At 35.2% G+C, this 15794-nt stretch overlaps 1 protein-coding gene across 1 annotated transcript; it reads right to left on the bottom strand.

Annotated features, from left to right (window-relative positions):
* Nucleotides 1-1047: 1047 nt before the first annotated feature.
* Nucleotides 1048-15193, bottom strand: LOC146995674 (low choriolytic enzyme-like). The gene is made up of 2 exons (XM_085822909.1): nucleotides 12761-15193; nucleotides 1048-1687 (listed from the first exon to the last, which is right to left on the bottom strand). Exons 1-2 carry the CDS (start codon nucleotides 12846-12848, stop codon nucleotides 1443-1445), a joined length of 333 nt encoding a protein of 110 aa, XP_085679035.1. The 5' UTR covers nucleotides 12849-15193; the 3' UTR covers nucleotides 1048-1442.
* Between the last annotated feature and the right edge of the window lie 601 nt (nucleotides 15194-15794).

Genomic DNA, 15794 nt, shown 5'->3' with positions numbered 1-15794 from the left:
TAAAAGAGTATTAGAAATAGTTTAAAATTCTACCAGGACAATGATCCAAAGCATAGTGCGTAAAATATTATACTGTGGCTGCTATAAGTGTCTAGAAGTAATTAATGCACCAACTCAATCACTAGATCTTAATCCTATTGAATACATTTGGCAGAAACTAGAATAAAATATTCGAAAACAGAGCATATCTTAGCGGCAGTACTTGAATTCTAGAGGAGTGCCATGAAATAAGTCCACAAAATACACAGAGGTGAACCAGGCCATGATAAATAGTATAAAATCCGTACAGTTATTGATTCTTTTCTTGAAACATTTTCATCTGTTCGTTTTAAAGTCATTATCTATTGAGTAACAAATGTGTGCCATTAAGGTTAGGCATCATTTACCACAATATATGATGATTGGTTTGGTTTATTTAATTATGGCAAAACACACTAGGGCTAGCTGCCTAAGGGGAGGAATGCCTTCGTGGAGGACTTTCTAAGGGAAACTGGCTCGTATACACGTTACACACGGGGAAAACCACGAAAACGCCCATGCAGCCAGCCCGTTCGCGGGATTCGAACCTCGGACCGAACTACCAGTGTTCAGCGACTTTACCGCTCTGCCGCTGGTGGGCCCTCAATATATGATGAATAAACCCCTCAAATGGGGTTACATATTCTTTGCCCTCTGTTTTACATCAGGATTTGCTTAAAATTTTGAAATCTATAGTCGTCAAGAAAACAGTCCTGAGTCGCGTTTGCCACCAGAAACAGATCTTGGTGCAAATTCAAATGTTGTTGTCAGACTTTGAAGGAACATCCCAAAGAATATGAATCACGAGTTATACTTCGATAATTACTATAACACCAATAAAGAAACAATAAGGAAAATGTCACAAAATTATGGTACCACCAAAAGATGTGATACAATACTTAGTCATCACTGGCCAAATTGGAATGCCAAAAGAAAGAGATGCAAAATGTCTAGTTGCAACGGATTCACCTATGTATCATGCAAAAGATGCCTTGTATTTTTATGCTTGAACAAAGACAAAAAAATGCTACAAAAATTTCCATAAGTAAACGCAACGTAGTTTGGCAATTGTTATTCATACATAATACACATTTATTAAAAAATAAACATCTCTAATGCACTTTTTCTTAAATTCGTAGAATGCAAGGAGAAGTGTCATTTTATACATATTGTAGCAGATATGCAACATAAGAAAAAATATAAACATACTGTACAAAATATTGATTTATGATTTTTTTTCATTATTTTTCTATTGTAATAAACTTATCATAGAATTAAAAATACGTTTTTTTAGAAATAAAATAAAAAATCATGGATTTAAGCCTTACAGGAAAAATACATCAGTTTTGAATTTTTTGTTATTCCTTTACTACTGCATTTGAGTTACGATGATAGCTGAGTAAAAATAATTACCTTAAGAGTTTCTATTTTTCATTTTTTTCTTTATATGAAGGGCAATACAAATTGCGCACTTTTAATTTATCTATTTCAGATAACACTTTTCTTTGCCCGATTCGACTGGAATCAATTCCTTTTTTGAGAATAGTGAAGGCTGGTTTTTTTCTATCTGGGCTTTCGATTTCATAATGCATGATGGAATAATAATCATACGGCCCAAGTCGTCTGCCGAAATTCCAGAATGCATCTTTCTCATAAGCTTGTCTCCAACCTGGAAAAGAGGAGGTTACAAATTCCGCTCTAAAAAGGAAAATTTCGATGAAAGTGTTCCAGTTAGAATAATTACATAAAAATAGTTCTATAAAACCCTGAAATAAATTTAAATAACGTTATTGATGCCAATTGAAATGGTGTCCCATAATGAATGCAATCTTTAAAATGCCCACCATTTCCAGCACTGAACCTTAAACAATTTTGATTTGTTGTCTTTATGGTTAACAGTCACAGAAAGTCGAATACAGAATGACGCAATCTATTTTCTCTACAGGTAGGAATGGCGCGCTTCAGGATGAATAAGTGTGCTGTCATAGTGGAAACTTATTACAAATATGGCGAATGTTGTGCAGACTGTCCACATACTCTACGGTTTGATTTGGTTTGGTAATGAATTTCCTAGCGCAAAACGTTTACGGTTATAGGCCCCCCAAAACATGACAAAAACATCCCAAATTAAATAGATCACAGGTACAAGACTGGCTCCTACTTCAATCTAAATCCGTTTTATCGGCTGCACACAACAATACCAAGTTTGGAATATCAATATAATTTAAAGTAAATGGTTAGCATAAAATACTCCGCAACAGAGCTGCTTGCAAAAACACGCGCCATAAACTCATAACTAATTCTTTTACAGTGAACTCTCAAATTCTGCTACTTAAATACTACACTGCTGGCCTTTAAAATTGCAACAACAGGAAGGAACAATTTGACGAACGCCAAAATCACACGAAAGGAAGAATAGGCAAATGATTAGTATTTCAGCGCATTTAGACGACGCAGGAGGGAAAAACGACATCTGAAGCACAGCATAAAAGAAGAATTGTGTGGTGGATTTCTAGTTCCGAAAGCGCTTTTTAAGGTCGAGGTTTGCTCAGAATATTGTGTTATGCCTAGAATAATAAAAAATGCTTACCAGCAAGTGTTGAATCGGTTAGGGTCGAAGTTTGCTCAGAATATCGTGTTATGCCTAGAATAATAAGAAATGCTTACCAGCAAGTGTTGGAATTGATAGAAGCAGGACCGTTGCCTAACGAGAGTGTGGATTATCGTTCCGTAATATCGCCCGTTGCACTAGTCGACATCCAGTTACTGTCATGAAAATATAGGATCAATGGTTTGCCAAGGGTTTACACTGAAGGTCATGCAGTATCTCAAGCCCCTTCCACAGGGTTGCCACTCAAACAGGAGAATGAAATTCTCTGACTTTTCCAGGTTTTCCAGGTATGTTTCGAGAAAATTCCAGTCTATCCGCGTAATGTACGTTGGCTGTGCTAAGAGGTAAATTAATTATGGTATTACTTGTACTGTGTAGCAAATTCACTTAATTATTCAATAAATCCCAGAGGACATTTATTCTTAATTATTCTTGGTACACTTTGTTTGATAATTTTGTTTACTTTTCCACTTAAGAAACTTAATAAAATTTAAGATATATACATTGGATAACAATTGTACGTTTTATTTAATTATTACTCATGATTATCACCAGTTCAACATGAGGCTGATCCGGTTCTTATAAATCACAACGCAATGCTAAAAGCTAGGTTAAATTTTAGGTAAATTTAATTTGTGTGAGGGGTCTTCTTAAAAGGCACCTTAACACTTGAAAACACAAATATAATTATAATAGGAGTTGTTTTCTCCACTGAAGATTGAGATTAGAATCTTCCCAATCTGGAATAAAATAAGGCTTTTTTTTGCAGACATTCTGCAGCTAAATGAAAGAAAGAAATCTATTTAATGATTTATTTAATTATTACTCATGATCATCACCAGTTCAACATGAGGCTAATCCGGTTCTTATAAATCACAACGCAATGCTAAAAGTTAGGTTAGATTTTACGTAAATTTAATTTGTGTGAGGTGTCTTCTTAAAAGGCACCTTAACACTTGAAAACACAAATATAATTATAATAGGAGTTGTTTTCTCCATTGAAGATTGAGATTAGAATCTTCCCAATCTGGAATAAAATAAGGCTTTTTTTTGCAGACATTCTGCAGCTAAATGAAAGAAAGAAATCTATTTAATGATATTTTTTTACTAAATTGAGGTATTTTATATTTATTTCGCAGCATACATAAGGGAAAAATATGTGCATTAAATTTCGTGATGTCATCATACTGCTAGAATTAATTTCAGGATTATGCCAGAGAAAATTTCCTGAAATTTGGAAATATTATTTACTAATGATAAATAAATTTACAGGGAAGAAGCAAGCAACATTAAATGATATGAATAACATAAAAATAAAGATAATTGCTTAAAAATTGAATTAGAATAATCAACGATATTTTAGCGAATATAGTTATATTACATGGTTAGTCTAGATGACTGATTACTATTTTTTTATTTTACTGCAAAATGACAAGGTATTTAATAAAAAGAAAAAAAAAATGATTTTGCGGTAAAATCCTAGCATACGGTACGGCCTTCGCACGATTTTGAAAATTGTCGCCAAGAACAAAATGGCTCGTTTACTGCTCATCATCATGTCGCCAAATCCCGCTGTACCGTACATGGAGATTATTCTAACCAAAGAACGTCTATGTAAAGAAGAAAAGGTTCCATACACGTAAATGCTATTACGCGGCTAGAAAGCGGAGGGAAAATTTGCCAAGGGATTTGGCGACGGAACCTGGCGGCCAGAATTTTCCTCTCCGCGATGTGTACAGGAAATTGAGAAACACGTGTTAAGAAGAAACGTTCTTTGACAAAAAAGAAAACTACGAAAATCCGTTTTTAAATTATTGCGAAAAATCCAAGAAGAAACGTTTTAACAAAGAACGTTTTTTCTTGGATTTTTCGCAATAATTTTAAAAACGGATTTTCGTAGTTTTTTTTTTTTTTTTTTCCCTCAAAATAACTAATCCATGAATTAATTTACTTGCGCCAAAAGTTTTCTTTTCCTTTAGAGTTTAAAGAAATTTTAAACGATATTCATTTTATGAATTCTTGATAACGTGACCTTCGAACTTCGACACCGGTTTCGAGCTTTGGCGACAGATATATCGCGCACGCACAGCTGTTTCCCTCTATGATAGAACGGAGCCACGTCTGTTGCAGAGAGGTTTTCTTTCTTTACAATACATATTTTTTCATTCTAACCTTTATGGTACCGTATACTAGGATTAAACCCATTTTGTTTTATACGAGAACAGGTACTTTCTTTAGTTCATGCACTGCACATGCGATTCTCGAGGTTACTGGAAACCAAAAGTTGCGGGAAACTTGATTTGCCTTTCTAAAAGACAATCAAATTAGAGCTACGAAAATTGGCTCTATGCCAGCTGCCCGAATGACATTCATGTGATACACAATTCGCCAAAAAAGTGATCTCTTCCGACGTCGGCGCAAAACTCGCCTTTTTTGGCGCGATCGTTGTATGAAATTCCCTGACTTTTCCCTGAATTTTTTGGTCAATTTCCGAATTCCCTGACTTTTTCCGGTTTTCCAGGTTGCGTGGCAACCCTGCTTCCATAATTAACGCCAGAGAGGGCAGGCATATGGTGAGGTTAGCCCTGCAAAACCATATAACCACATTAGTCAGGAAATGGGTAGCGCGGACTATCAGCACGGCGACCATTACTTCCGTCTTTCCTTGAAAATGCAGCAGAGAGAGACAGCGATTCTGGTGCGCCGAACGACAAAGCTGGATACAGGAGTGGCACAATGTCATCTTTTCAGACGAGTCCTGGTTCTGCGTGCAGTATTCTGACGGCCGTATACGTATCTGGAGGAGACCACACGTCGCTGTTTGCATTCGATATAGGCATAGAGGTCCTGAACCTGGTGTTTGGTTTGAGCAGCCAACGAGAGGTTTGGGCAGCCATTAGGTATACGACACGGACAACTCTTGTTCGGATCAGCGGTAATTTGAACGCAGATAAGTACACTTCTGACCTGTGACGTTCAGTGGTTGTGACCTATCTTCGAGGGTTGCCAAACGTTATCTTCCAACAAGATAATGCAAGACTACATATTGCACCTCGCGTTCTGACCTTCCTCGATACACAGGCTATTTGACTCTGTATTTTGAAAATATGCAAGGCATGACAAAATAAAGATCTTGTGTATGTTCTACGCTAGTAGCTACGAAATAATTCTAGTTACAGAAGTTTTGATATTTATTCCTTTAACTTTTTCTCACCAGTGTACTAAATATATTTAAAAAGTCAAGACACAATATGTAATTAAAAATATCAATTATTGGATAATACACCAAGTGTAAAAAAAGAACGAATAAAATTCATATTAAAAATTCACTTATGCAGTGTTCAAATTATTTTAAACAATTTATTTTTCAGAAGCAAGACAAGTCAATAATAATAGAGTAAAAAAAATGCTTTCCAAAATAGTACTAACAGTCTCACCTGAATGTTCGCAAGGGGTGAGTGAATGAGGTTTTTGGCGCGAAACCAAAGATGGTTATGACGCACCAGACACAGGATGGGATGATTACAAATGACGAAATTAAAATACAATAAATAAAAACAAGTAGAAAAATGTACCAAATCCAGAGGATGAAGTCATATAAAAACAAGGTAAAAGCACACGATAAAATCCAAGACACAATCTTCAAAATATATTACATTAGGTAGTAAAATCCAGTTTCTTTTAAATAATAAAATAAATTACAATTAGCCTCTCTTCCGATTAAACGGTCGAGAGGTAAGTCACAGCTTTTAAAATGTTTCTGACGAAGATTATTAAAATATGGACACTCAATTAAAATATGACGGACAGATAGACAAACATTACAATTTGAACAAACAGGCTCATTTTCAGCTTTTAAAAGGTAGCTATATGTCACTCTAGTGTGACCAATTCTGGGGCGAGTCAAAAGAACTTCCTCCTTACGATTTTTGGTTAATTCCCAGTGCTCAATTCTAGGTTTTATTTGTCTTAATTTATTTTGAAGCTGAACATCCCAAAGTTGCTGCCATTTTTTTCGCATCCTGTTTTTCACAACACAACAGATGTGTCCAAAAGGGATGAGGCGACTGGACAGTTCAACAGCACATTCCGCCGTGATATCTGCCAACTCATTCCCTTTTATTCCCACATGCCCGGGAACCCAGCAGTACACGATTTCATATCCACGAGTCATTAAGTTTATATGTAATTTGAGAATATCCACTATTACTGGATTTTGAGTATTAGGAAAAGCTTCTAATGTTTTAAGAGCACTATACGAATCTGTATAAACAATAAACATTTTGTAGCAGAGCCTTGAGATGTACAAAAGACTATAATATATCGCAGTTCGGATGTTAAGACAGAAAAAGCATGGTGCAAGCGTCTGCCCTCCATGAGGTCTTCAATTACAAATGCCATCCCGACATGATCTTTTGACTTGGATCCATCTGTATAAACTGGAAAATAACTGCTATATTTGTCCCTGTGCTCAGCAAAGAGTTGTCTGTAAATCATCTCGTTAGTACTTGCCTTCACATGATACTTAAAAACATCAAGAAGCTGAATCCGTGCATTTTCCCAAGGTGGGATTTCAAAATTCTGTACTGTTTGGGAGTGCACATCAGAGAGGAAAAGTTCCTCAATGACAGGGCGAACTCTTAAAAGAAATGTAGGAACACAGGATGGACGCGTTTCAAATAACGCGTTACACACTTCATCAAGTAAGCATAGCTTATTGGGATGTTCAGGTTGGGATAGAATATTAAAATATTGCAAAAGGGACAATTGTTCACGCCTCAGATAAAGTGATGGTTCATTAGAGTCAACATACAGGCTCTGGACAGAAGTCCTGAAAGCTCCTGAAAAGATCCGTAGAGCTTGATGATGAACAGGATCCAGTTTTAACAATACTGATGACCGGGCGGATCCGTAAACAACTGAGACATAGTCCAGTCTAGAGCGAATTAGAGCTCTGTAAATGCGAAACATGGAGCAACGCTCTGCACCCCAGGAGGTGTTCGCCAGGACTTTTAGAATATTTAAAACTTTGGTACACTTTTTTCTCAAGTTTAAGACATGAGGAAGGAAAGACAATTTTCGGTCGAACATCACCCCTAAAAATTTTACTTCAGGTGCAACTGGAATTACAGACCCATTGAGGTATAATTCAGGCTCAGGATGGAGACCGCGCTTTTTACAAAAATGCACGCACAGTCTTCTGTTTTGAAAATGTAAATCCTTGTCTTTTTGCCCATTCCTGGATCCTGTTCAAAGCGATCTGGAGCTGCCTCTCTACATATCTCATATCCGAACCCCGACAGCTAATTTGTAGATCATCAACATATAAAGATCCTGAAATGGTGGGAAGAAGTTGTTTTAATACAGAATTTATTTTTAGGCTGAACACAGTTACACTAAGTACACAGCCTTGAGGCACACCCTCTTCCTGTTCAAAAATATCTGAAAAAATAGAGCCAATCCTTACTTGAAGAGTCCTAGTATTCAAGAAATTCTGAATGAAAATTGGTAGGTTGCCGCGCAAGCCACTTTCGTGAAGATCCCGAAGTATACCGTATCTCCATGCCTTATCATAAGCTTTCTCAATATCAAAGAATACCGAGACTAGGTGATTTCTTCTTACAAAAGCTTTTCGAATGGATGTCTCTAAGAGGAGCATATTATCTACGGTAGTCCTCCCCTTTCGAAAACCACTTTGATAAGGCGATATATTATTATTCTTTTCCAAGAAGTAGACTAGGCGGCTTTACCATTTTTTCAAACAGCTTGCATAGGCAACTCGTAAGGGCAATTGGCCGATAGTTGGAGGGATTCCTTCGATCTTTCACTGGCTTGGCAATAGGAATTACAACAGCTCTCTTCCATGCACTAGGAAAAGTATGCTCCTTCCACACTCTATTGTAAAGCGTGAGAAGGGCATTCAGTGACTTATAGGACAGATGCTTTAGCATTTCGTAATTCACGCCATCGAGACCCGGAGACGACCTATGTATCTGTAGCAAAGCTCTTTTTAACTCTAGCACAGTAAAATCTCTATTATAAGGCTCAAATTTGGAAGAGTTGAAAGCGATGGGATTTTTCTCAGAACGTTGATTGATAAAAAGAAATGCAGGTGAATAATTTCGGCTGGAAGAAACGGCAGCAAATGTCTCACCAATAGTATTAGCAATTTCTTCTATAGAGCTAATCACTCGGCCATCTTTTTCCAAAAAGGAAAGTGAGTGGTCCTTATATATTCCGCATGCTTTTCGAACTCTTTCCCAAACCCGCTTACTAGGCGTAGAGGATGTTATTTACGACACGTAGGAAATCCAGGAATTCCTTTGGCTCTGCCTCCTTACTTTTCGTGCATTTTCTTTTAAATGCAATGAGGTTTCGCATAGTAGGATATCTACGAAAAATACCCCATGCTTTTTTCTGTTTTTTCAGTGCTTCATGACAATCGCGATTCCACCACGGTTTCGAATATTTCAGTATTTTTCCTGATGTTCTAGCAATGGAAAGCATAGCTGCCTCAATAATAGTATTTGTAACAGCTTCAACAGCATCATCGATATTCGCATCTTCTACCATTTCATCTGTGAGCTCTGCAGAGAAGGGAAGGGAAAAAAGTTCCAGCCAAGAGGAGAGGAGACGGAAAAGAGGATAGATCACTGGGACTTTAGGATCGTGACACCCGTCTCACCAAGAACATGATTTCCTGATGGGCTAGGTTACCTCGGGATTGCCATACCCGTACTCACAAAAGTGAGCCCCCGGGGCCTGAATGCTGGCAAGGAATAAACTTTTATTTATCGTAGAAACTTCTTACTTTAGTTTACGTGGTTTTCCCAATAACCTTTTTTTCGTAACCCCCCCTCCCCATTTTCGTAACATTTTCGTAACAAGCCAGTTTCTCTTAAAGGGGCTATCACTTCTAGCGACGCACGCGGCTAGGCGGGACATTTCTGAGAAACGAGATTCTAGTAGTACAGGTTTCCGAAAAATGTTTCGTCTAGCTAGGCGGAACATGTCCCGGCTACGCGAAACATTTTGAAACATTCTCGAAAATGTTGCGGCCTGAGTCGTCCTCAACGTAGAGACCAACCAATCAGATGAAAGTTCTCTCTCTGAAAGATCACGGGTAATTTCAATATGGCGATGGCTCTGCTTGTAAAATCAAGGACGATGGAAATAGAAGCCTATTTAACTGAAGAAATGCGGAAAAAGGCCATATATATATTCCTGTCTTGTAGTATAGTGTCTAAGTCATTTTTAAATGTTTATATATTCATTAAATTTATAATCGCGGAAATTTCAGAGTAGACAATATTTTAAGACATGCTATTTTTGGTGATTTGTTTACAAATTCTTCGCTGCCAAAAGTTCGCCAAATTTGTCGTATTTCGTGCTGATCGTGTGAAAAGAATCTTATATAATAATTTTTTTGTTTTTTTAAGGTATATATATTTTTAAAATGTCTGTATATGCGCGACTTTACTTTTCGGCTTATTACTTTTATTACTTTTAAACTGAAATTGCATAATCAGCGATTATGTATATTTATTAAAACATAGATTATGTAATAATGAGGATACATATTAAATTAGTATGCTATTATCTTCATGTTATTAATGAAATTCTTTTTACATTTTAAACACATTAAGAACTATATTTTTATTATATAAATGCTACATATTGAAACACTGGAAATTTATAGATTTATTATTAAGAAATGATAAAAAACATTTGTATATACATTTATTAATATAAATCTTATTAATTACATTAATACTAATAAACATACATGAACAAATTCTAAATCATAGTATCTGTTTATTCCATCCTTGAAATTATGTGTATACAAATATATGACTTATTAGACGTGTATATATATGTATGTATGAACACAAAAACGAACATTGTCAAAACGTTTATTTGAAGTTACTTTTAATTCATATAACGATCATGTAATTGGCAGCAACTGTAGTCATCAGTTCTTTGCACATTATTATGGATCTCAACTGTAAGTGAGAGAAGATGCCTAAGTGACAAGTATCTAAACCAAGCTTTAACTAATCATGGATATTTTCCCTTTTATTATAATAGGTTTTCGATTAAAAATTGTGCTTGTCCATGTGGCACGAGTAATGTCGATATTGAGCACCTGTTGTTTAGATGTTGTTCTATGAAAAATATTGTTCAAAGATTTATTCCAAATATTGCTAAATTTAATACTCTAAAGGATCTAAGTAAAAATACAGTGACTCAATTGAAATTGTCAAATTTCATAAAATATGTATCTGTAAATGAAATGAATTTATACATTGATTGTGTTTAAAATTTCCTTATCTGTTTAAAGGAAAACTAGAATGTTTACGATATTCTGTTATTTTATTTCTTTGTATACGTAAGTAACATATTTTTATGCATGCAAGCAACATGTGTTATATTTCACAAAGTATGTAATAATGTGCTTTTGTTGGTATATCTGGTAAATCTCACCAGCTCCTACATCTTAAGTTCATATTTTAGTTGATTATTCTATTTTAAGTTATTTCAGGTAGTAAGGGCCTGATTTAGGCCTTGTTTCAGATCTCAATGTTTCTTTAATTAAATAGCTCCACTAAGCCCTGTTAAGCCTCTAATGGCGGCACAGGAAGTTCAACTTGTCATCATCATGGATATGGAATACACAGTTGAAAAATAATTGAAGTGCAATTAGGCTAGTCATTAAAATTCACCCACTTACACAGAACCTTTGCATTTGCAATTTAGATGGGAATTTAAACAAAGAAACTGAGCAAGTAGCCTTTACGAAATATTTAAAATTTTGGGAATAAAATAAATATTTTTCAGTCATCACAAAACATATATCAGTAAATGACATCATTTATCAGTAAATGACATTATACTGTATACATAAATGTTATTAAATAAATATATGGATACAAAAGTACTGTTTACAATAATAAAATCAGAATTAATGGCAAACCATTGAATGTAAAAAGTATTTACAAAAATATATACAACAGATCATTACAAGAATCGGAGTAAAAAAGATGTACAATTTAAAAGTACCAATTAGTATAATAAACACATGTCATTTTGCCAAAGTATTGAGGCAATAGTATTAAAATAATTACAAAATATATTTTTTTGTATATACACGGAATTTGAAAACAAACGTCGCTTTCGCCAATCTGAGCAGTAGCTGATTCCTGTTTGGATTCCAAGTCTGTTTGGTACACAGTAAAGATGGTAACCCGTTTCGCGGAACTGTTTCTTTTGACGTCGTATTCCAGCAACAAATAGGGTATGTGATAACAGTTTAAGTCTTTCACGAAAGAATCCTTCAACTTGAGCTGATAGCCCTAGTGTGTTTTGCTATAATAAATTAAACCAAAATAAAAAAATCTCAGTTGTTTACGCAGTTTCCTTTAGTTTCGGTGCGTTTGGCACAGCAATCCATTAAGCATCCAATTCCAGCAGAAGAAAAAATTCATTATCTCAACCTTATCCTTATTCTGGAATGACACCCTTAAAATCACCATCTCAACCAATCTCTACAACTGCAATAGTTCGCTTGTGTGACTTCTGTTCGTTCTTGTTTCGTACACTTATTGTAATATTTAAATATATATGAAATCTTTCTTTTTAAAATTTCAGAAAATTTTTGAAATAAAGAAGACACGCTTCACGAGAAATATTCTAATTTACCAAATCCCAACGTCGAACTGACATTTACTTTCATGAATAGTCACAATCTACGATCTGTTGCTCGTTATCTGCTGCTACTTGCCTCTGCTGAGTTCGGATATGGATACTACTCTTCACTATCATGATTCAGTATCTCGTATTGGTAATCTATGCGTTTTGCGCTGCAGAGTACATCTTTCCCTCCCTCCCCACCTTATTTTCGGCCGCAACTTGATTACCGACGTTTGGCAACTGTATTATGAAATATACGTATACATAAATCTTGCGAATGTAGCTTATTTCCTTTAATTTATTACGAAGTCTTCTAATTTCATGTTATGGGAAATTATTACACACTATCTTATCCATTTTTTACAACTCGGATTGTTGTACATAATACTAAAAGTAAAGATTGAGCAAAACTAAAATAGTTTTCCTCTCTCCAATTCTTACCATAAGGAATGTTAAGAAAATGAATCTTGATATATTCATCTCTGTCTAACCTGTTATGCTCGTGGCTCAGTCCAAGGGTGTGAAGCATTTCATGTAATATAGAGCCACGGTCCTTACAGTTCACTTCGTTCAAACTAATCACCTGCTCCTTTTTTATCCTGCCGATTTCTGAATAGCACCTATTAACAAAATAAAGACGTAAAGTGTAACCCAGATAAAACTATTACTTTTAACAGCGATAAAATATAATTTTTAAAAATTATCTAATGTGGTGAAGTATGTACAAGAATACCACTAAGTTCAAAAGTAAGGACGAATCTTTAATATCCTGTTTATAGCATTTACTCTAATTACGAACCATTTAACTGTATTCCATCCTTTCTTACTCTCTCAAAGCCCATACAAATCCTTAGAGTGAAAAAAAAGTTTCTAAACATACATAACAGAAATCTGACGTGGACGCCACATGACTTCTACGGTCTATTAAATTATACACACTTTTTGCTGCATTTCATTTAACCTTATTTCATCAAATTTTATTAAAGAAATATTTCTCATTCAATTAATTTAGTTCTCACTTTTGAGCAAAGTTATACATATAAACACAAAACTCCTTCAGTAAAAATGATGAAAACTATACATGAAAACTAAACATAAAATGTCAAAACATCTTCATTAAAAATTGTAAAATACAGAAAAACATAAAACGTCAAATAATGTTTAAAATAGTTCAAAATCATTTTTGCTGTTAAAGTTTCTATACAAAAAACAAGCAATGCGACCAGCGGGCAAGAAAGCAGATTTTTCGGTGCACAAAACTAAGAGTTTACTTTCGGTCCCACTCGACAATAAGAACACTGAAATTGGTGCAGAAAAGTGACTTCATTATTCTACTAACAGTATCAAACATGCTTTCTTAGTAGCACTTAAACAACTTTTAAATTGTAGATAATGTGGAGGAATTAAAATCGAAAGCGATTAAGATGTATACCAGAGACATTACTCCCCCCCCCCCAGCTAACCGAAATTGGATTCAATTAAAAAGAAGAGAATTACAGTACATCACACCAATACAAAATATATCTGAAAAAAATACACAAAAAATACCCCTCAGAGATATTATTCTCCGCAGAAATCAAGCCAGAAAACAGTGGCAAAGATTAAGACACCCTGCTAAAAAAAATCTATTAAATATCTTACACCAAGAAGTCAGAACTAAAGCTATAGGGAAAGCACGAAAACGCTGGGCTAATTAACCTTGAAGGGCACGGAATCGATGATAACTCTACCTGGAAAGCCACTAGGCTTAAAAGATGCTACATGAATATTTCGACCCTTAACGTCCGTACCGGGATCGCATACACAAAACTTGAGAAAGCTTAATCTTTAGCAGATTACGACGTTACTCAGTTTAACAACATTTCCGACACACATACAGTACTGTCTCCGACACAATAACCCAATTCCTTACACAATCACACACAGACAACATCATCGTCGTTAATCCATTTCATGTTCTTAGCTATATCGATAAATGTAAAAAAAAAAAAATCCTGGCATGATAATATTACTAACACGAATAACAAAAAATGGGACTCCTGATGATTTGCAGACTAATCAAAATTATTCAACTGATTATTGATCTGAGATCCTTTTTACTGAAATTGAAAATTGCAATAATTTCACCAATTCCAAAACCAGGCAAATGTATTAATCAATTGGATTCCTATCGTCCAATCAGCTTTCGGCCCATATGCAGCAAAACTGCAGATTTTTTTAATTCTTAAAGCACTCAACTTCGCAGAAAATCAAGGAATCTTAATACCTCAACATTATGGATAAGAGTACTCTGGGTTTCCCACAGCACATCATTACACCACTTTATTCCTATCTCTCAGATAGATACTTTAATTGCTCATGTTAATAAAACACATTATACTAAGCAAAAACTATGCTTTTCGTCCCTCAGGGTTCGCTCTTAGCCCCTTTGCTTTTTGACATTTACGCGAACGATATTCCACAAATGCATGACACAAAATTCACTATATACGCAGATGATACTGCGATCATTTCCTAAAATGCATCGATTAGCTCAGTTGCGCAAGAGTTACAAAACCATATCCACTCACTTGAGTTCTGGGTAAAACAGTGGAAAATAAAAATCAACATTGATAAAATAGCTGTGTGTAAGAATGCTATTTTCTCACTGATGAAGTTTATCGGCATCTAGCCAATCATAAGTTGAAAAGTTCAATCGTAATCAAATAGCTGCACGGAGAATTAAATTCTCGCAAAACTGGTTTTCCTTTGTTTTTGACGACGAAGCACGGCAGGTGAGTGGGGTTTCGCCCATGCTCTTTCCCTAATGCAATGTAAAAGATCGGCGTAGCTGACGCTTAACGAAAGCATGAGATAATTCGGACAGGGAAAAAATATTCCAAGCTGCATTCTTCCTAAATTTCATTCACACACAAACACATATCATACAGAAGGAGATCTGGTGCTTAATCAGTTTTGTAGTAGGAAGAAATAATAACTGGTGTGTTAAGATTGATCTAGAACAATTGTATTTTCAATGTCTGATGTACTCTGGTAATCTGGAGTTTTATCTCTGCATTACAAAAATTATAATATGAGGGTTGAATTTTAATTACCTTTAAAATCTCTGTTCTTCTCTTACACTTGTTTTAAATTATCTTGGTTCTGAACTCTATCATTAATATATTGCAGCAAATTCATGCCTTGCTGTTACACTATTTCATTCTTTTCTGGAAAAGGCATGTGTACATACTAATTAGAAATAAGTGAGAGCAGCCTAGTGGCCCTTTATGAATCATAAATAAATGAGGCTTACAGGTGCTGCTATTTGTCTTATGTGTGGATAAATGGACTTTGGTAATAATATATATTAACCTTTCAGTATATAATATACATAGCACTAGCTGAAAAAGTGAGTGAGTGAGTGAGTGATTATTGCGCAAAAACCAGAGATCATCATAACGCGCCAAACACAAGATGGGATGATTACAATTGA

This window comes from Stegodyphus dumicola, chromosome 8 (genome assembly GCF_044657685.1).
Source record: "Stegodyphus dumicola isolate Sdum_Otavi_A_Nest chromosome 8, ASM4465768v1".
NCBI classification, from domain to species: Eukaryota; Metazoa; Arthropoda; class Arachnida; order Araneae; family Eresidae; genus Stegodyphus; species Stegodyphus dumicola.
This window is presented reverse-complemented; position numbering and strand designations above follow the sequence as displayed.